At 50.7% G+C, this 22,927-nt stretch overlaps 2 protein-coding genes across 2 annotated transcripts in view; one reads left to right on the top strand and one right to left on the bottom strand.

The window, feature by feature from the left end:
- Nucleotides 1-3,107: 3,107 nt before the first annotated feature.
- The window catches only part of LOC125957581 (peroxidase), a 24,404-nt gene continuing 4,584 nt past the window's right edge, over nt 3,108-22,927 (top strand). Inside the window, exon 1 of the mRNA XM_049690373.1 lies at nt 3,108-3,270. The gene's annotated coding sequence lies outside the window, so the exon portion shown is untranslated. The remainder of the gene's footprint in view (nt 3,271-22,927) is intronic.
- LOC125958105 (uncharacterized) lies at nt 11,746-13,283 on the bottom strand. Its single transcript, XM_049691230.1, has 2 exons — nt 12,393-13,283; nt 11,746-12,321 (listed from the first exon to the last, which is right to left on the bottom strand). The coding sequence occupies exons 1-2, from the start codon at nt 13,281-13,283 to the stop codon at nt 11,746-11,748; spliced, it is 1,467 nt and encodes a 488-aa protein (XP_049547187.1).

Here is a 22,927-nt window from a genome sequence, read left to right as displayed (position 1 = left end):
CGTCTGTCACGTCCAGTGGGTGTATGTGGGTGGAAAGGGAGGCGGGGGGGGGGGGGGAGCTGCGCAGCATCGTAGCGGCATGTCGTATTAGATCATCGGACTGCCGGAGTCCGCATAAGTTTTCCTTTCTTTTTTCCACAATTTTTCGAATTTCTTTCACTTGTGGCACACACACACACAGAGAAACACGCGCGGGCACGATCATCTTGGCCACCGTACACACGTACTAGCGGCATTCGAAATTCGCATGCGCTTTTTGGGTCAGCATTTACCAACATCATTCGAGTGGAAGTTCGATCAAAATGTTGGATTAAAATGACCAGAATCTGCTCTAAACTCAAAGCATAAAAGGTCCAAAATATGCTCGATATGCTGTCCTACTGTCGGTCACCGAAGACGCATAAGACGAGACCACGAGAGAGTCCCTCCTTCCGTCCTTCACTTCAGCCCGGCACATGTGTGTCTCTGGCTCTGGCCTTTCACTCGCCATCCTCCGGCGGCCCGTACGGTTCGCCAGCTGTGACGGTCAGTGGTTTTGTGCCTATTTGCCATGTGCCATCGTTTGCTCTCGATGACCTGCTACTACGCTGGAGGAGCTTGCTGGTGTTCGGGGTCGGTGCGAGTCAGGCGCGATCACGCGGGGTTTTCACGCCGGATTATTCGGTTCACAGTTGGATGGTTGTGCGTATCGATCACAATCTTTGACCCCTTCACCAGCCACTCCTCTGCGACGGGGGACTGATCGACGCACTGCTACCGCCGAGTCTGCTTCGTCCGCTTGTCATGCTTCACTTCGCCTTCGCCAACACTTTCGGGGCGGATTTTGTCGGCGGTCGGATGCAGCATAATCAGCCACAAATGCTTTAACAAACTGCATTGTGTAACGGTTACAGTTGGACTTCGGTTCGGTTAGTTTCAGGACTTGATGCCATCTCCAGTGAATCTTTCTGACAACTCAATTACAACAACAAACCGTGTCCACCATCCAGTTCCCTATCATGGATCCGATCGATACGGACACGCCTTGTGGGCGGAGATGAAGATAATGGATCTCGGACACATTACCCTGGGAGAGCCGGCGATGCTGCACCGGTCACGAGGTGATTGTCACCAAGCTGCAGAACCTTGCATTGGTGGTGGTGGTCGCAGGGTGAAATTGGTGGTTCGTAAACATCCTTGGAATATCCGTGGCATCCGCACGCTCTCGTCACCGTACGTGGAAAGCCAGGGTCAGGGTGAAGCGGGTACACCGTGCAATAGCAGGAGTGAAAGCTCGCGAGTGGCCAATGCTTCTTCATTTTCCGATTTTATTTTGGCAAAGCTTTCCCAGAGCGAGCGAGCGAGCGGCACAAACGACCAAGCGAATCGGAACGAACGAACCGAACGGACGACGAGGAAGAGGTCGTCCAATCAAAATGAAATCAATTTTCATCTCCAGCCACTCGGGCGGACACAGGGCCACCGGCACACGCTTCGCTAATTGTGTAATTCGACGCATACGCATCACAAAAACGCTAATGTTTCGCACGAAATTTAATTAATGGATCGGTACGGTATGTAGCACAGGAATAGATCACAGCTTGAATCCCCATCTGAATGACCTATGGTGAACGATTCTTCACGTTCGCTGCTGGAAGTATGCCGGGAGTCGCCTGTCGCAGCACAAATTAAACAATCGCAGTACACAAAGCCGACCACACAACTGTTGCGTGAGGACAGGCCTTCGACAGCTTTGGTCTCTGGTGATGGCGTGATATAAGAAGTGAGATAAATCAGCTTCACGCGAGGGCGAGATTACATGGTGGGGGCCGGAGGTGTAATGATGGGGTTGAGTTTGTATGTGGCACACTCTCCAGGTGTGTCGCGGTGTTACTCGCCAAATGCATGTTTTTGGGGAACTTTATTTGGGAACAGGTTGGCTACGGTGGCTACTCAGGATCTTTGGTGATAGGATTTGTGCGATTTAGGCGGCCTACTTTTGGATCATCCGATGACAAGGGGTGACAGCTGCCAACTAATTTCAGAAAACATTTCACAACATATTTTCATTTGGAACCGTTATTATGGTTATGCACTTTCTATAGCAATATTTTCAATTCAATGGGAATTTTTTTTAAATTTAAAGAGAGAACTCTAATGTTAAAAAGGATTCATTTCAATTTGAATAGAAGCCGTAAAATACAATACAATTTATCCAATTTTATAACAGATCATACAACGCGATCTTGGCTGCCTGAGGTAGTCATAAAGGATGATTAGACGGATAGAAAAAGGATACACAGGGTAAGGATTCTATTAGTTCATTTCATGATGTTCATTGGCCATGTTCATCTATTATTACACATACCTATTAGATATTAAGAACAACAAAACACGCTGAGGTTATCTATGCTAACTCCCGAGATCCGATCCATGAATTAATCCATCAAATTCCTTTCAGGATGAAGTGTTTCGAATATGCTCCCCTTAACATATGATCGATAGATCATCGAAAACAATTAATGAAAACATGACTGATACAACGCGCACGTTCACGCGATAAGCGATCGATCATCTGGTAACAAGCAAAGCGGTCACTGCCTATGCCACCGGATTTACTCCCCTCCCCGGTCGAGTCGAAAGCACCCTTACAGCCACGTCCCGCGGGCTAATAAATCACCGAAACGGCCAACAACAATTGCGATTGTTGCGGGAGCACCATCATCTTCCACCGACCAGAGCAGCCACCTCTTGGCGCATAACTTTATGGCCCGATCGCGAACGATCGTACGCGCCCGTAGTGAACGAGCGCATGAACGCGTTCGTAGATCGTAGATCGCGCGGTTTACTCTCGTTTTCGTTCGGCTTGGGCTTGAGCGAACGCGAACCGGCTAGGACACCGCGTTTACTACATTTTTTTTAATTGTTTTTCGAAGCCCACCAGTTTCTCGGGGTGGCACCCGTGTTCGTTCGCGAGTTTTCCTTCGGCTCCGGCGTCTTCGGGGCGGTGATCGTGACATCGGTGGAAAACGCGGCGCAGTTTCGGGGTTCGGCGGTATAAAACGGTGCCGGCGAGCCCATTCCAGTCACAGTTCGATTTTGGCTTCCCTGGCACGCACTGCAAGCAAGCGGCGTGTGCTCGAGAGACCAATCCAGTTCCCAGTGTTCTCTACCTCTACAGTACCCTCGTTCGTGTCCTTGTGTGTGCGAGTGGTTCTTTCGCTCCAGACTCCTGTGCGTCTGCGAGTCCTTAATCGGTGCAACAGCGATTAACAGAAACTAGCAAGCAAGGTGAGAAATACAGTAACTTGACGAAATTTGACAGAGAGAGAGAGAGAGAAGGAGAAAAACAGTTTAAGAACAAGTGAGGAACCAGCAGAAAACCCGTGTGACAGTGATGTGGCCAAAAAAAACCAAAAAACATTCCTCAAACGCTTCCAGGCAATCAGACATCACTTGTGCAATCGCATGTTGGCCTACAGGTCACCGGAGTTGAAGTGTTACAGGTCGCAATGCGCACCTTACCAAGGACGGCAGACGGTGTGGCGGCCAATTAGGAAGCAATTTTTAACACGGCTGGCTGCACGGCTACTGATAAGCCAGACGGTGCGGTCACTGTCAAGAACGTTGAAGACGAGCCAATGCTGCTCCATTGACCCGCATCGGGCCCCTTCCTCGTCTGCAGAGGTTGTGGTGAGGCCGAAACGAAAGCAAAAGTGTTTTACTGTGAATGGAATGGCGTTGCTGGTTGCTGAGACGCCGAAACAAGTTCGCACCTTTTTGAAGGCTGCATACGATGCAAACTTTGTGGAGAAGTAGTGACAGGATTTTACAGAATACCTTATCGGGCATTCAAGGGAACACAAGCACCCTAATGGAGTTTTGTTGTTTCTGCCAAAACTAAAATTATTTCACAGGTTCACACCTTGTTCTGGCGTTGAAGTCTTTCGTTCAGTTTTGGCTATTTCAACCTAAAATTAATTCTACAAGCCGGAGTTCAGGTTATTGCAACACAATCGTAGAGGTTTTCACGAGGCAATCTAAGTCATCTTAGGGCTGTCAAGGATCTTCATCTTTTTGAGTAATTCCATAGCCTTTGGCTAGAAAGTTGACGAAGGCAGTAACAAAACACATCTAACAAAGATGTTACGAAAAGAAGAAGTTACCTTTTTTTGTTAACCAGCGGACACTAATTGCATTGCGATTGGATAATCACCGCGATGCACAACTGGCTACCTGTCTAACTGTCACTGTTGCATCTTCACCTTGAGGACAATAAAATAGAAAACACCGCAGGCCCCCCCTGGGCGTGTTGGTAGGCGTGGTGCGCTTCCGTTTTCACGATGTCCAACTGCACCGTCCCCCGTCACAAACGCACTAACTGGCCGGTCCGGAAGTGTCAGCATCGGGTGTAAAAGAGAAAACCAAAATCCCCAACGCAACAGACCGGATTCGACTCGGTCTCCGGGGGGAGGGTGCCAAGATGCGATCTAGCGGACTCGCGCGATGATAGCGACCGATCACGCACCTTTCGTCTCTATTTAAGTGCCGGCAAAGTAATCACGCAACGGACGTGAGATGTCTGGCGTGATTTCCACGCCAAGTACTGGTGTACTAGTGATCGAGCGCGCGTGCGTGTGCGCGGGTGGAAACCACATTATATCATCGTTTTAATGACCCACTGGGAAGAGGAGAAGTAGCAGGAGTAGGAGTAGCACTGAATGGTAGCGTTTCCTGCCTTGGATTCACACCATCAGCAGCTTGTTGACCTTCGCGTGGCACACCGTCAGCGTGACCTGGTGTGACTCAAAGGGGTCTGGACACTTTTCGGTGGCAGAGCGGCGGACAACTTTCCTTTCGGTGGCCCCAGAGTGCCATGAACCGGTTACAGCTCGCCGGCGATTTGCGTCCTGCCCCTGCCCGGACGTAACCGGTTACACGAGCAATTGAGGCGATTCAGTGCCAAATCCAAAAAACCCATTTCAGCCTTTCTCCTTTAGCCCACCCCGCGGCAGGGAATGTTCTGGTGTTCTGGGCGACCACTTACCACAATTTGTTCGTCCTTTTTTCATGTATCCGTATCGGGCAACCTTGGTTCGACATGCGAAGGCCATCATCGGTGGACAAGAAATAGTGCTGCCATGTTGCTGTGCGCTTTCACTTGCATCAGTCCGAATTGCGTGAGTGCTCCGCAGTCTCCACGATCAGCGGGGGGGGGGGGGGGGGATTTTTTCGGGGGAGCTCGAGAATTTCACAACCGATCGTAATACGGCCACGGCGAGATGATCGGTATCTTGTTCACGCCGTGGAAGAACCCTTTTCGGAACCCTCGTCTAGGCTTGTCGGACCTAGATTCCATTTTGTTTGACCATCGTCGTGCCGTGCGTAAAGCCGTGACCCTCTCTCTCTCTCTCTCTACATTGCTTAGCACCCCGTAACAGGGACGACTTGGCAGCCAACGAGGTCGAAATGTGCCGCCGGCTCTAGTTGAGCTCAAGGATCAGCGGTTAAAAATGTTGTTTGAACAAACAGTGGCAGCTACTCTGCGCTAACCTCCCTCTAGTATTGCAAATGGAGGGGTTTTGTTTTTTTTTCGGGGGCACCGAAGTTAATTATTAACCGAGGAGGTGCCAGGGTCTCTTTCCACCCGAAGCTGGTAACCCAAATGTGTCAGTCATGGAACGCACGTCCAAGTGCGTAGCAGAAGATAAGCCGTTTCCTTGTGTGCGGCAAATGGAATTGGTTCCCAAAAACGGCTTCTCCTTCGCCTAGTGTTCGCCTAGTGTAGTGTTCCGTAGAGCGACAAATTTACGATAAGATTTTGTAGAATGATCTTGTCCTTGTGAGCGTTGCTCTCGATTTATCCTTTCTCCATTTAGTTCTCCATTTTGTTTACCTTTCACTTTTGAAGCAGAGACTTTCGGATTACGCAACTCATTAACATCTGGAAGTTAGTTCTTATTAAGGAAGTCTCCAAAATAGTTACGTAGTACGTACTTTAAAAAGACATACTTTGCATAATGAGAATATTAGAAAATAATAGCAAGTGATGTGCCTCCTTGCGAACAAAGATAGGCAACAAATGAGTTACAGCTTTGAGCTGCATCCAAGATTAGTTGCACCGTGGACCGAGTTACTTCCTCTAAAAGCGAGATTCCCACGAATTATCAGCAAAAGCTCTTCAAATTCACCCCCAGGGTTTCCTGCATTTGCATCATCTGGGTGAAGATCCGAAAGCGAAAACAACAAAATTTCCCTTCAGCAACCTCCCCCTTCCCCGTAGAAAACACCCGGAGTACCCGGCGTTGTCGTCTGTTAATCACCGAGATGCTGATAGCGGGATGCAATCTGGCAGATGCATAAGCTTATGTAAAATGGAGGCTGTACAGTAACTTCCCGAAAACTGGAGCACCCGCTCTCGAGGGAGAGCGGCTTGTCAATGTCAATTTATCAGCCACCTTCGCCCATTCCGCACCATCGGAGGAGCACCATTATGAGAGCTCCCTATGATTTGCTCGACATAATCATGGGTTATGGTTGCTGACGAGAGGACGAGACGTTTGTCGGATGACGGTAACGAGGTTGGTTGGGTTGCTGGTTTCTAATGAACCTTCGTGGAAAACCTACGCACCAGGTGGTTGATGGATGATGCTGGAGGCAGCAGCAGCAGCATGGCTTCCTGTTGCTCAGCTCGGCGATCGACCAACGTATTATGCTACACAAAAGCTGGCAGCATAAACGGCGGGTGTAGAATGGAACAACTAATGACACATTTAAGGGGGTCCTGGTGATGGCGACTGACGTAATGACTTAACCTCGATGGAACCCCGCCGAAAGGTTCGGGAACCCTCACCTCGCTCCATAAAGAAACGTCGAATCTATTCGCGATCGGCAGCGAATGGAATAGACCATCAGTCCATGCAAATCTGCGCAGAGTATTAGCAGCAGTTATGCTCGCGCTCAGGTTCGTTAAAACCTGGCATCGAATGAGCTAAGCATCTCGCTGCGTTTTAGTCACTGGCCGGGGATCGACTGATCAACGACCTCAAATGGCTGCTAATCGATTTAAGGTAGTCTCAGAGTGGGACAGCGCGACTCCCCGGCCACGGCAGACCTCCTACGATGTCGCGAGCGCGCGCGCGGGCTCACTCTCGAGAGCTAATTGAAAAGCATTTGCACGGTCAAACCGTAACGGTAACTCGCGCGGCAGCGTGTCGTTATCAATTATGCAGCCTGGAGCGCCGCCTGCGATCCATCAAACAGCAAGCCGGTTGACAGCTGGCACACGGCCTGCTGCTGCTGCGCTCCACATTTTGTACCACAATCGTACCGAGGGAAGATGAAACATCTCAGTTAGCCTTGGATGAGATGAGGGAGTGCCAAAGGGAGTTGGTCTGATTGAACGGATTTTCATCACTTTTTGGTGCCGATGGCCACTGCACACTTGCACTTGCAGTTGTGTAACGTGCACTCTGGTGCACTATGCCAGAGAGAGCGAGAAAGAGAGGCAGTTCCTGGAATGTGGAGACATTCCAACCATTTTAATACTAATTTAATTTCCAATGAGCCGCTAATGAACTGCTGCCACTCCCGTACTGCTGGTAATTGGAGGAGAATTCCAATTTCATTCTAACTATGGGCTCCCCTTCCTACCGCCACGCACCGCTCTGGGGAATGGGGAATAAATCCATTTTTAATTCCATTTCTAGCGGGCGATGTAGCGGGAGTGTCGAAAGGCCGATGATGATCAATAGTAGGCGCAGATCCCAATATGGTCACCGAATACAAACACAAATACACATTCACACACACACACACTCTCACAGGCTTCTGGATACAATCCTTCCCCGGAGGCAACAGTAAGACTAATTGTGCATTTCGTAACCAATCAAGCGGCTCCAAAGAACTACCGCAGGTGACAACTGCTTGAACCGGAGCCTCCGAACTAATCGATCGCTGGACGTTTGACGGATCTGCGCTCGGTCTGTCCGATTCCGACTGCTAAACTGTGCAGTCATTTCAGGAATTCCCATTCACTACCCACACGACACAGCGACCCCACAAAGTGCACCGGTTCTATCGGTCGATTGCGCGACAACGTTTGCGCCAAGAGGACCGTTCGAGGATGGTTGGCGGTGGGTAATTAACACCGAGTGGCCATTACGCTGACGGTGGACGTGGGATCTCTCTCTCTTTCTGTCGTGTCGTGTGGAGTTTGTGGATCATTTTTTTCTGTCTTCTAGCCCGCCACCAGCCAGGTTCTGGCTGTTCTGTGGCCACAAGCGATCGAGGTGACAATGGAAGAAACACACTCCCAAGAAAAGCGGTCGTCAATAATCGGTGGCATTCACAACGAAACTTGCTGCGATTGCTCAAACATTGAGCCCGGGGTCTGGGGCTCCTGGCCCAGATAGCACGCGGTGTGCGTTCGATGGCTTGGACCCTGGGAGTCACGCAGGTTGCGCGCGCGCTCGCGAGTGCAATTACTGCTCACTACTGGGCTGGGTCTCTGAGAGGTATGCCGGTGGAGAAACACAGCAGGCGACGTTTGACGTCTTAAGCAAGCCGCCCAGGTTCGTGATTGATTGACGACAACGACGACGACGACGACGAGGAGGATCATCGATTGCCGAAAAACCTAATTATAGGGGTGGGAGTGATGTATGCCAATCCATACTGACCTGCCATCATTAGGCCCGGCAGGTGTCCCCCCGTTGTAGGCGTGATGACTTCTGCCCTCTAGTCCCCATGATCGATGTCCAACCCTCCTTACGAATCGGTTGCCGATGGATGCTCTGATGTGAGGCAATCCATTACACCGCGCTTGACACGTGGCTCCCTCTTACACTGTTGCGTCTCACGCAGGCGTGATATACTTTCACGTGACCGTTGCCCCCTTCCCCCTTTTTCTACTGCCTTCGATATGATTTATTGACTTATGAATGTTTCAGCAAATTTTGCGCCTCTTACCGCCGCGTGCGATTTCATTTTTATTTTCTCACTCGCACTGACCCCTCCCTCTAGGGGGTGATCTGGACACCTGCTCACTCTGGTCAATGGTACGGTGAGTTTTGCTCCAATTCGTCCGAGTGCCGTACGATGCTGGCATTCCCCCGGTGCGTTTCATGCATTTTTCATGACAACCCCGCAGTGTTCGGTCGGTTAGGTGGTCGCTTTAATGGATCGATGCGTCTTTGGGCTTTGGAAGTTTGGGTCGCCGAAGATGTATGGGCACACGGGTAGAGCACAATGAGTTACGACGAGAGGATGGACGGTTGAGGATTTTAATTGGATCGCAAGACGCGTGTCGTCTTCAACATCGTTGAAAGATGCGCGATCGAACCGTGATATGGAGACGTAATGCAATTTTGGGTATTTTCCGATCTATGATCTCGATCTCCATGCCTAGGTTTGGTTGGTCACATACTTTCCAACTTTCGTATACGATTATCTTATCGTAATAAAGATTTTTCTCAAAAACAAAACCGAAAATTCAACTCATCGCTTCCGAGACGCGATCGCTGATCGTGACTAGAACGTTTCCTTCTCTTTGCGCACCACAAACAAGCTGCCTCGTAATGCGTAAACGCTAATTAGACTCAATGCCGTTTGGGGGCCAATGCAAGCAATGCCAAGCAGCGATCGTGGTGGTGGTGCTGGTGCGCTACAACCATACACAACACTTTCACATGACCTCGACCCAATCCAAAGGAGATGATGGGCGAGAAAAACAAAACCTTCGCCAAAGGGGGCCAATGGAAACACAATATCACTCCACACCTCCTCCAAAAACACTCAAAATGCCATACTCGACACTTCGAAGGCACACAAAAACAATAGCGCAAAACGGCACCTAAATTGGACGGAAGGTTAAAGACATCATCTTTCACCGCGTTTGCCTCCGTGTCTGCGCCTCCAAATGGCGTGGAAGGCATCACGATCGTGATCGGTTTCGCGGCCGTGCCCACCAATCAACTGGCTTGGCTGCCGGTGTTTTGGTTTCCGCGATGGGGCGGCTGGGTGGCGATCATGACATTCAAATCACTCCGATCATCACCAAACGATCCTTCAACTGGCCGTGGCAAAAAACAAAAAACCTCCCATGTTCCTCCGGTGAGAACGAAGCGTGCAGCGTGCTCGCGAAACGACGAGCCTACAAAAGACTTCAACGCCACGAACGTACCTGGTAAGCGACGAACCTACAAAAGACATGAACGGTAAGCGACGAACGCGCTACCGAGTGCGGCCGCAGCACGGATGACTTTCATTTGTCGATCGGCCGCACCGTTTTGGTGGAGGAGATGAAGGAGGAACGAAGCAGGTAGCAGGAAAGCAGGAAAGCAAATCATTCCGCATCGCAAATTGATTATCACTACCACCACTGGTAAAAGTAAAAGCGTACCCCGGGAACCTTGATTTTGACGTCGCCGTCGTGGTGCCGCTCCGTGGCGAGGGGAGTTCATTATGCAATGCAGAGCGGGGAGGCATTTACGTCGGATTATGCTGGCGTATTTTCCCGGCGCAAAACACACGCGCGGCACGGTCACTGTTTGATATGCGCCCCCCAAAGGCCGAGTTTTGCGTTCCGTCTGGTCACGTGCACAAAGAAAGGCCGGACTGACGGGCCGTGTATATGCTTCCGATCGATTGAGCCGTCGGGTTGGGGACTAATGGTGTGTGTGATCGATGTAATTGATGGATTAGACAGTCGATCCGATTTCCTGGGGCCCACCCTTTGGGCACAGGACAAATGATCCACTTTCGTTCACTTGGCCGCTTGCTGGACAAATGATGATTTATGATTGATCCTTCACTCAGGATCGCTCAGAGCGTAGTGTGTCAGCAGCCACAGTCGAACGCGAATGAGACTTTGAGAGAAAGAGAGAAAGCAATTCATACGCGATGATCTAATCCCCGAGACGAATACCATCTTATCCAAATTATCTTCATAAATAAAAACCAAATAAAAAACACACCTTCGCAAATCACATTAAAAAAAAACTTTGGATTACGGTGCATTAGCGAGTGAAAGCGTCTTAGGCAGTAGCATCGGGTTAAAACAAGTGAACGTAATCATTTTGCCAGCGTACCTTGATAATTGGCAATTTCCGCGTAACTTACGGCCTTTTTTTAGCAATAAACCCCCAAAAACAACAATGCGACGCGACACACACAACGGCGTAGCGAACGGACACTTCGACACGCTTCGCTAGACAAGGCGCACACTCGAAGCCTGCTATAGGGAAGGGGAGAGGTTTTCTTCTGCTTCCATAATGGTGACACATTTCAGTGTTTTCTCAGTGTCCGTCATCGGATGGCACTTGTTAGAGCTGGTTGCATGAAAATGCATCCACTGCCGTCCGGACATCCGTTCGAGGTCACTTGTATGCATCGAGGGACCGGCGGATTTACCCGCGGTTCCAACATGCAATCATAACATTGCATAACGTGCTGCGTGAAACGGAAACAAAGCCAGTTCCAGTTCGTAGCCAAAGATCGTGGTGGACTAGAGCGAGTCCAATGTGCCACTCAACACACACACGCGCACGCACAGGCACACTGTGCAGATCAAACTTTCTCCAAGATTTATTAACCCGTTCAAGCCCCTCGCCCTCTTCGTAGCCACTCCACAACGTCCGCTCTCGGTGCGCTTGATTGCACCCGTCCATCGGGGTTATAGTGACGGCTTAGCGAGCCAGCCAGCCAGCCAGCACAACGGACCAACGATTATGCAACACTCCAAAACGCATCCTCCGGTGGAACGCATCACTTCTTTTTTCCCTTTTTGGCCGGAATTTTGGATGGAGCCTTCTTTCCCTTGGCATCACCACCTTCACCGGCCACCAGCGGCTTATCCTTTCCGGTCCGATTGGCAGGGCACTGGTCTCCCTCGCTCACCGCAAACTCATCTTCGAGCACCTGGATACCGCGCGTTGCCTTCGGGCGAAACTCTCGCGTAGGACATTTGGGCGTCCGGAGCTCTACCTCGATCTGGTTCCGTCCACCCACCGAGGAGCGCTTGCCTTTTCCAAACTTGAACACAAACACATCGACGAGCGGATCGTCGGAGGGATGCCGGAACATCTCAACCCCACCACAGTTCCCCTCGGGCGCACACGCCTGTAATCCTACCGTGCGCGATCGGTCGGCATCGTTCGGTTTACGCCGAAAGTCTTCGATCGTAACGGGGGTTGTCCGTTTGGCAAGCATAAAATCACCCGACCAGTGATGGGCCGGATACTTGAGGGTACCCCGGATCACCGGTAGCTGGCATCCGTTGGCCTGCTGCTGGATGTATTCCTCCTTCAACCCGTACACACCGCCCGGAAGGGTGAGCGAGGTCTAACAAAAAACAGAGTAACGACGGGGGTTAGCGAAACATGGGTGGCCACCGTATCCGGGCGAGCTCTTACCCAACATCCCTTGGTGCAGCCACGATCACTTTCCTCACCCTCCATACTGATCGCGATGTTTGCATCCTTCTCGATCCGAATGCTGATCGCGTTCCCGTTCATTTCCGCCGCATACTCATCGTACGGTTGGCGCTGCTCCGTTTCACCCGTCACCGACGCGGCGTTCACACTCAGCAAGCTGGGAACGGGACCAGCAAGCTGTGCCCGTAGCGCATCCCGATCGTCCAGCTTCACACACTTGACGAGCGGTTCGTCAGCGTTCAGCATATAGCAGACCGCACTCTCCGGTCGATCGTGGAGTGGTGATGGTTCTGCAAACAGCACCTTCCGATTGATCGAGTGGCCAAGACAGGAGAGCCGGATGGTGAGCACCGCGAACCCGATTACTGTTGCCTCTTCTTCGCTTTCGTTGCCTTCTTCTGTTGCGCGCAGTGGATATAGCTCCTTAATAGTGTACGAGACGGGTCGGTTGTTTCCGGTTCGTTCTCCGGATCGGATTGACTCCTGTGAGGCCACTTGTGCTGGTTGATTTGCCTGGTTAGCCGTGGCCAAGTCCTGGAGCATCTCTACAGCAGGACCTTCACACGATCCGAGCTTTTTGCTGCCTCCCTCGGGACACCGTTGGTGTACCGTGACAAGGAACCGTGAGGAACCGTCCGCAATCTCAGCCGATGGCTCGTAGACGAACAGACAGTTCGCACCGGTCCGGTGACCATCAACGGCCAGTGCTGAGCCGAAATCTTTCTCACAAACCTCACATTGGACTCCGCCGGGCAGCTGCAACCGGACGCACAGCTGTGGCCGATTCCCATCGAGCGATTCGGTGTCTTCCTTGGTCGAAAATATTTCCAGCTGTTCGACAATCAGCTCTAGCTCGTAGATGTATGGCATGGCCACGCGAGAGGCAGGGCTACTCAGGGAGTGAAAGGGAATTTGTTTCGAAAATTCGACTGAAAACGGAACGGAATTTACGAGGAACACCTTTCGATGGCGATCACGAGATGAAATAACTACCGTTACTTTGATGATAAAAATGAAGAGCAAACTGAACTCGAAAGGGTTTCTAAGGTGGTCGTCGATGGTTACTAGATTTTCGTTCGGGAAAAGCTGCCACGCTCGTACGACACTTCGATCGATCGAAACATTAATTCCATTTTCCATCCCTTTCTTTCCGTATTTTATGCTTCCAGGTAATCTATTTGGCGCTGCAAACATCGAAATGCACTCACGAAGTTGCGCGCGCTCCCTAGCATTCCTACCCAGCCAGCCAGTAATTAGCGCAGCTCCGGGACCCAGCACCGATACAGATGGCTTTGTGCTGCCACAGAGAGGCCGTCAGGGACCGCTGATCGTTGAATCGATCAATTACACAACCGACAGCGATTTGAACGACTTTTTATTGATCCATTTTTGCGCGCTGGAATGTACGCGCGCCCTGGACCCCTGGATCCTGGAGCGTGCTTCCGCGAGCTCGAGGCGTGAAAAGCGAAATTACATCCAATTTACCCACCGCGCTCTGAGACTGGGTGTTGCATTTGCATCATCATCATCATCATCGTCATCGTCACTGCGACGTTTGAATTCCATTTCACACGATCGCTTATCTACTGGGGGGAGGGCGAGAAAGTGATAGTAGGTTTCGAGTTAAAATTGTGTCAAGCCGCGCGCATTCTGTTTGATGGATGGCCGGCCAATGTTGCGTTGCACATTTGTACGGACGGTGCGCAACTACTACGACGACGCTGGTGGTGGTGGCCCTTTCTCTCGGGGTGCACTTCGCACATCAAATGCTTCGATATAAATTTTGCACTTTTGCTACCGATGATTGACAGGTTCGCAGACGGGAAAAGTGTGTTCCCTTTCAAAGCCGTGGCCCGCGTGTACGGTCACAACATTGTATGCAGAGTGCCTCACCTCCAGCACCGGCGAGATCGATGTTAACGAGCTGGAATGCGTGAACATTGCGAGGTTTCAATGCTTACGGCGTGACGTTTCGGTTAGCTGATTGATTTTGGTTTGAGCGATTTGCATTTGGCAGCAAGGAATGTGCTTCTATTACCCGCAACCTGTGACATGATGGGGACATTCCAATTTGGCAATTCAGCTGAACCGTAGCTAATTGTGAACGACATAATCTGGACCACCCTCGGGGGTGCACGACAGGAAGTGATTGGTTAGCGTGTCTCGATCGCCAACGACCGCCAAACCCATTAGCGTAAGGTCAACCGATTTGTCGGTCGTAAATGATCGACCAGCGATCGACTCCGAACGGTTCGTGTTTTGGTTGAACTCACCCAAAACAACGTCTGACATCCCCTTTCACTTTCAGTCGATGGCCAAGGTCGCTGTGGTGATTGTGTCGCGTGAATTAAGCACCTTCTTCCGGCTCCTTTTGGGGTGGTTTGCTAATCCTGCACCAGCTGTTGATCTGATCATTGGGAGATCACATTCTCTTCAACGAGACACACACGCCCATTATCCAATTATGGGGTTTGGTACGTCCGTTCTTTTGACATCCGTCCATCGTATCGGGGCTGATCTTACGCAACTTCCCAAATTCACAGCTGACCGCAGTTCCGGTGCAGGTAGCAGTGATTGTCGGCGGACGAACTACTTAAAAGTAGCCCTATGCAATCATATCGAAATGATGGAGTGTGATGATGCCTGATGGTGGTAATGGTTAACTCAATGAAGTGTGTAACAGCCACACATTTTGGGTTATCGTCTTCCGAATCACGTGCCAATAGCTCAGGGTAATGATAAGATCGAGAGCGAACCGGAAACCACGGGAAGCTGCTGTTACTGCTGCCGTTAATGATACACCTGGCAATGGTTGTTCGGCCATCATCGCACACACAAGCGCACCCAGTTCAAAAGACCCGTAATTTGAGGTTAGGTGGAATTGAAAAGCCGCGGGCCAAATCATCGGCTCGATCTGCGCGCTGATGGACTAATCGAGTGCTCCATAGTGTTGCTTACCACACTCGGTGCGTTGTCAGCCATATTTGCCAATAGCGTTTGGTGCGCTGAGAAGTCGAATTGTTTCATGCCGCGACCACTTCGCAAATATTTACCCCCGTGTCGGAATTATGCAAACGATCCGGGGATTAATTATGCGCTACGCAGCATAATCCGGTGGTTGGGTGTGTGAGATCCAACCGAGTGTGCGTTCTGTGCGTTCTCATGCGGTTCGATAGGGCAATGTCTTGATCACGAAACTGGAAACCATTGTACCGGCCTCTTGGAATGCCCTCTGGTGTGCGTGTGTGTGCACAAGCATTCGCGAGCATTAACCACCGCAGTTTTTTCCTCGTTTATGCTAAGCTCACAGCAAACGCAACTGTTAATAGGCACCGCCATGTTGACTAAACTCCGAAACAATTCCTATTTGTTTGTGTTGCAGCGTGATCCCGATCTTCCGATTTGGCCATCTTGGAACCATTTCACTTGCCAGCCACCATTAATGCTGGCCGCACACGCGCACCGTGACTTGAGACAGCGCAAACAGCTTCGCAAACAATGTGGCCTCATAAATGGTTACCGCGGTGTGGTCTACTGGCCGAACATCCGTTTGTTGTTAACATACGGTTGTTAACATACGGTTTACAAGCAGTTCCGGTCACAGACATGCGTGTTGTTATGAGTTATGGGATTAGTTACGACCGTCGCCGCTTTAGTTAGCCCTCAAATGCACTGAGATTGTCATATTGGAGAGCGAAAGTAGAATTAGTCTGGAAACAGGCGCTTGGCATGATTACGACCGCTACGTGATGCAATTCCACGCGGAGGAGCTTCCAGGTGCACGCCATTTGCAAGTGCATTTCGATTTCAATTCCTCTTCCAGCTCACGGAGATTGAAAAATGCCCCATTTTTCGCTCAACACTCCACGGCATGCGCTCGTGAGCCACGGTAACCATCGCTTCCTGATGCACGCCGCCGCATCGGAATCACGAAATACAGAACACACACACAAACATAATGCAATCTTCCGCCGGCCAACCATCCAACCAAAGGGTCTCGGCATTGAACGGTGAAATGACAAGCAAACAGTAGGGTGCCATAGCCTATGATGAAAGGTTTGTTTCATTATTTGCCTTCTGCAATTTCAATTCGATCCAGACAAACACCACTCAGCGTACACGGTGGTAGCGCAGGTGACGAAAGCAGCATCTAATGGCCTAATCTCAATGCCTGGGAAAACAATAACATTGTGAAAATGCGAACCGAAACCGTCCTGCTGATGGCGTCGCTTGTCACCAATGTCACCAGGCAGCGGAAACGGTAGTGACACATCGATTGACAATTACTACGACTACCGCCTACCGAGTTGTTTGCTGTTTGCAATCGAGTCAACAAGCCATAACGTCTGCTCTTCCTGGCCGAGACAAAAGCGTAGCAAACGAGCCGCATCGCTAAGACAATTGTGTCCCTCTGCCCCATTCTGCCTTGGGTACTTGGTTGCTTGCAGTAGAGACCGCACCGGATTGCAACAGCAGCACCCATAGCGGAAGGTCTGTCATCAGTCACCGTTCCAACGTGGTGGCTCCAAAGAAGGGCCCCAAAGTCTCTGCTAATTAACAAAACTGACTTGTGACTTATTTGCTGCGCGGCCTGTACCACCTACCCTTCCCCTCAGACGGCCAGTAGTAGTGTCAATGTCAGCCACCGTGCCGCTTGATTGCTCTCACGCCAGTGGCCAGTTCATCAATATGATTCGATCGTCTATTTGATCACTTGATCTTCATCACGACTTCGCACAGAAGCGCGAATCAAGCACCGCTGCACGGTTATCGCGCGGCAATTATGAAGACGATTATCGTGGACGCCATCGTCGAACCTAATAGGGTAGCCCACCACCACCTGTCCCGCGGACGCGATGTCTTAATGAAGCGCGGCGCCGCGAGCGTTGATGATCCTGGGGCGATGATGCGGAATGATGTGGTAATTGATTGAAAGCCCGATTCTGCCCCATGTGGATGGCACTTTGCATGGTATTTTATCGCGTCGGGCAATCGATCGTGTCCGTGACCGTCTGGTGCGCAACTTGTCATGCAGGGAATGCATCTCAATGCGGTGAGTAATTGCTCTGTCTGCCAGTAAAGTGTGGAGCCTACTGCAATGCCGAGATTGACAGATTATTAGATGGCTTTTCGTACACCGAACGCCCGTTGAAAGATCCATCAAGCAATCGGTCTCTAATCAATCTGGTGCATTTAGTCATGGAGTCATTAGCCGCTCAGCATGGTACTTGCTGGTTCACATTACTTAATGTTATGCTGCCTTACAGTGGGGGTCGGCACCCCCCCCCGCAGCGCCGAATCTGTGCCATACTCCTGTGCTTGCCATAGTGGCCAGCGTTGCCGACGGATTTTGTCTGCTACTTTGTATCGTACGGTTGATATATGATCACACTGGCAGCAGGTCTAGGGCACCGTGTATGAATTACTTTTCGAGCGATCTGCGAGTACAAGAACCACCTGTCAATTAGCATATAGACCGCAGCGTGGCACCGGCGACGGCGACCTCAAACCGACCGGACTCTTTTCGAACGGAACTTTATGCTCAGAGAGAGAAAAGGGGAGGTGGACTTGTGGTTTCGGGTTGATTGGCCATTAAAATGAGAGTAACACCTCTCGGCGGTCGTTACTTATCCCACGGACGAAGGACTAGATACATATAAAAAATATCCCAAAGCCCGTAACGAGGTTGGTAAACATAAAAGTAAGAGCTGCAAGAATGCCCGAGCGTCAATGTTGGGGTTTCGCAAGCACCACTATTTCGACGTTGCAATCAAAAGAGAGGCAGAGAGTCCTTTAAAGTAAGCTGTCCAACATAGCCAGCCTCTTCAAGGTCACAAGGCTGTCGATGCTCGTGAGTTTGGTAATAAAATAAAACATTAAGCTATACCCCCAACGAGCTCGTCTCTGAAGAGCTGCACCGTAGAAGCACGAACCGTTATGATTTGGACATCGCAGCTGCTGCGCGGTCAGCCCGAATAAAGAAGACCAGTCCACAGGCTCGTGAAATCGTGCCACGGTGCACAAGCAAATGGACAAATGCGGCATGAAATCAGATTTGGAGCAGCGAGTAGCGATTCCGGGCGACATGCGTCCATCACACAAGGCAGCGAGGAGAACGAGGAGAAGTAGGAGGATGGCGATGGTAGCATCAGGCAAACCCCTGGCGAGATCGATCGATTGATCGAAAATCCGCGAGTGAATGGCATGGTCAGCATGAAGAGCGAACATGAAAATTCGACCAACGACGACGACGACGACGACGACATCGACGGTGCCGTAATGCTGCTGCTGGTTGCATCGCTGGCAGATATGCAAACAATAACCACCCGTGATGTGCAATCGGGATTGGAAACTGAGCCATTGCGTCAGTGTAGTGCGCGGGAGTAGGCCGGATGGTACACGCTGTCCCCAATCCAAGCAGTTGGTCGAACATTCCACAATATGGAATAATGGTTTAGTGAAATGACATCCATTATAACGCAGGCAACATTATCGATCTTGGCGATATCAAGTGATGTGCCATATACCATCGGTTCCCTTCTTCTACCACAAACCTTCCCTAATATCCACAATTCAGTTCTTAAGTACCATCATTACCCTCGTAACCATAACCTTAACCGCGGTAATAGATACCTTCGAAGGTCTTTAGATCTTACGATCGCACGTCATATATCATAATGACAGTACACTACAGCTATGGACCGCCATCCACAGCTCTGTGCGTGTAGTAATCGCAGTAGCAGTCGTCAAGTCGAGAGTGCTGAAATATCGGCCTACTGCACTGATCGGTCGATTTGTTCGCTGACTCATTAGTGAGCGAATGAAGTGACGCCTGACCAAAACGGTCCGAGGAGCCACGACTGTCAAAATAGCTGCCGTCGTCTACGCCAACCCGGCACAACAGCCGGGGTAATCAATGTGTAATGACTCGGCGATAATTGGATTACAGCTGACCACAACTGCACAGACACACACACACACATGTGTGTGTGAATTCCTTCCCCATATACCATCTGAGCTGTCACGACGCGGACGCGGATAGGGACTTTACGCCCCTGAGGGGCCAGATAATTAATAATGTTGCAAAGTGTCGCTTTTAACCGCCATTGAACTCAACGTTCACGATGCACTCGACGGAGTAGCGGCCGTTCTTGAGCACCCCAGCTATCGACACCTGTTTACCCATCAAGATGTGCTTCTAGGCCTAAACATCGGAACGTTTTCGAGCATCGTCAGTTAGTCAAATGGCCGTCGCTACTACTCTCGATACTCTGCTATTGCGACTGTTTTAGCTTGGAGCTACCACGTGAAGGATTGTCACGTTAGCCAGCCAGCTGTCATTATCATCTGACATCCTAGAGGGCCGTTTGAAATGGCCGCCGGCACCGGTTCGCGTGAGCGGATGATGTAAGAAGTGTCCGTTTGCCAAACCGGAGGGCACGTACCTATCGTTGGAATGGTAGCACAAATGACAGCACCAGGCAGCAGCTAGCCACGTTTGGTGACATGCAAGTAGATTACAGATCGAAGCGATTAATACCTTCAAATTGAATACTGGAACAGAAGCTCCTCCCCCTCGAGTGACAACCGAACAAAACACGTCTGTGTAGATTGTGACCCAATAAGTTCGGACCCCCCCCAAAAAACAGGCTATTTTAACATGCCCCAATCTTGATGAGATTATTCAGCACAGATGGAGAGAGGGGGCATCGAAAACATACATAATAATTGCACTTAATGGAACGCTCGACACACACCGGGAGTCGCAAGAGACGAAAACAAACAAGATTAATGGCTCTCTAGCGGGAGCACCCTACGCCCTGCGTAGGCCCCCGTTTCAGCGGCCATGCCAAGCTTTGGTCACCCAAACAGGCCGCCGTCGAAAGCAGCAGTGTCCCAATTATTACCGAATTCGATGGCGTGTGGCCACCGCCGTTAACCGTTGCGCGTGTGTCGCTTCCGTCGCGTGTGAAAGGTGTCCCCACCCATCCCAGACCAACTGCCGGACGCGTTCACTTTCGTTGAATTTGAATCTCACAATAATCTATTGCCCTCGTCCACATTCGATTCGATCGGGTTCGGCAAACTATTTGAAGGTCACTCTGGTGTTTCAATCGCTAGCCCGTGGCACTCTACTACTGTTGAGGTAGTGAAAGTTAACCTCGGAGTTTTATTGTTTTCCGGATTGTATTTTTACAAAAGGCAAGCGTGTCTATCGTATCGCGATGACCAGGCATACTTCTGCTGAATGTGTAGCCTACGGCTTCATAGTCTCCTCTTGACAGGACAGGTCAAAGTCACATTTTTTATCGCCCAACGGCACCTGCTACCATTACCTGCTGCCGCGTTGCCACTGGCGCCGGTTTTGTTACCATTTCTGGCTCTCTGATAGTGTGATCGAACCACTCGCGGTTAAACGCGGATCGTGATCAACATCTGCGCGACCACTGCCATCAGGTCCGGGAACGTCAAGTGAATGTTGGAATGGCCTCTCTACAGCAAGACAGTTTGATCTTGATCGTATATCATCGGCGATCGGTGATACTGCTATGCCTCGTCAGGCTAATTAGCTTTCCGTTGCGATTGCTCCGACCGATCGTGTCGTGGTTCTGTGATTGTGGATAATCCGTTTAATGCGAGCAGACCCAGTCCTCAGGTGCGCACCTTGGCCACGATCGAGTCCAAGGTTGCCCAAGGTTCCTTCAACGTTCTCGACCACATTCCAAACCCGTGATCCGGATGGTTTATTGATGCCGGTAATAAAATCTTCAATTTGAACTGCATTTTTTGGAGGCGGCGCAGGTGCGTAGCCACCATATCAAAGCATCAATTCGTCACAACCAACGTTTAGCGAGAAACGACTCTATCAATACACGATGCAGGGAGGATAATCGATCGCCAACTAGCTATGGTTCTGGGGCACAACGGTGTGCTCGATCAGCTCGATCGTGTCCGGTTTCACGCCTCCGTAACGGTAGCGCAACCAAAGTGGCGATTCGATGCGATTTATGAGCTAGCAGGGTAGCCACAAAGCAGCTCTCCATAAATTAATTAACCACGTTACGGTCGCAACAATACGGTCGAGAAACATGGAACCGTGCACTCATTCGAGGACTTCATGGGGTAGGTGTAAGTGGATGGCGAGGGCTCCGGAGGGGGACGGTACCACCATAAATTGTCTGTCGTCGGCTCGCACCATGCCATAGGAGAAGGTCGCCATCGAGTGCACAAAGAGACGTAAGGGCTCAACCATGCTAAGAACTCCTCACTCCACTCTCAGCGTCCCCCTAGAAAGGGGTTTCCCTTCTGCTGCCGGTGGGTATTACATAATTTGTTTCCCATTCCGATCATCGGACGTCTGCACTCACGGGATCACGCTCGTTGCTGCGACGCTCCAGCTATAGCCAGCTATCCCCGCCGCAGCGAACACAGCGTGGTACAGCGACGTGGATTCACGGATTATTGTAAATCGCAGGGTACAGTGTGACCCCGGCTATTGAATACCAACAGCGACCGACCGAGTCACCAGAATGCCACCGAGCGAGGAGTCGACAACCGATCGTCAACCGAATGTAGGTTGCACAGAGGCCGCCGCCGCCGCCGCCTCCACTTACCACTGCTACTGTGACAACCTCACGGAGTTCCAGCTGCTCCATTTGTTACGTTACACCGTGTGCCCGCTCCCACTACTGCCGGTACTCGATCTGCAGCGATCGATAAAATGTTCTGAGACTCACGCCACACGAGCTCCTAGTCGTTCGCATTCACTAACATACCCGGGTTGCCATATACGTCCTTTCGTGAGTAAGGTCAGTTCGACCTACCCAAAACTTCCTGAATATGAAATACACAAACCGGTCCACTAGCCAGCGCACTAACAGTTTCGACCCAAGACTAGGACCCAAGAACGCCTCTTGTACCGCCGCAGCAAAGTATTAGAAATCAGGAGGCTGTACTTACACGAAGCATCACATCGTGGGGTCGAGAAGTTGTACAGAAAACCACAACCAGCCACATCGTCACGAAGCTCACGATCTACGGCTGCCCACAAGCCTTGAGGCCAGAGAATCAATCTTTGCATAGAGCGGCCACAATGAATGAAGAGCGTGCTGGCGAACACAAAACAAACATAATGGGCAACTCCCATCGAATCCGTCAGCACCCTTCAGAGCTCGAGTATGATCGTGTCTCGAGAGTCTAGCTATTATTTTGGTCGCCATTTGGTCGTACTTGCACTTCACCACCACAAGAAGGGTGGGCCCAGCCACTCGATCTCTCAGGAGTGGCCAGTTCGTGGACAATTGAAAACAGCCGGGTAGCTGAATCCCGGTGGCCACCGAAGTGAGTCACGCTGGCTCAAGTGGCAGAACTGAGCGGAAGCTGTAATTGAATTCCATACCGTGAGATAGGGGAGGCGAAGCGAAGGTCACTTCATCAGGGGCTACGCCAACCATTATCAACTCCGCTCCGTACCATCGAGAGTGAGTTATTAAGTGGGAATGGTACGTTGCAAT

Source organism: Anopheles darlingi, chromosome 3 (genome assembly GCF_943734745.1).
Source record: "Anopheles darlingi chromosome 3, idAnoDarlMG_H_01, whole genome shotgun sequence".
Lineage (NCBI taxonomy): Eukaryota > Metazoa > Arthropoda > Insecta > Diptera > Culicidae > Anopheles > Anopheles darlingi.
The sequence above is the reverse complement of the archived record's forward strand: the minus strand, read 5'-3'. Positions and strand labels throughout refer to the sequence as shown.

Coding starts and splice junctions, on each gene's coding strand:
- LOC125958105 (XM_049691230.1), bottom strand. CDS start 13,283: ATGCCATACATCTACGAGCTAGAGCTGATTGTCGAACAGCTGGAAATA. Junction 12,322..12,392: donor GCTGCACCAAGGGATGTTGG/GTAAGAGCTCGC, acceptor GTTTTTTGTTAG/ACCTCGCTCACCCTTCCGGG.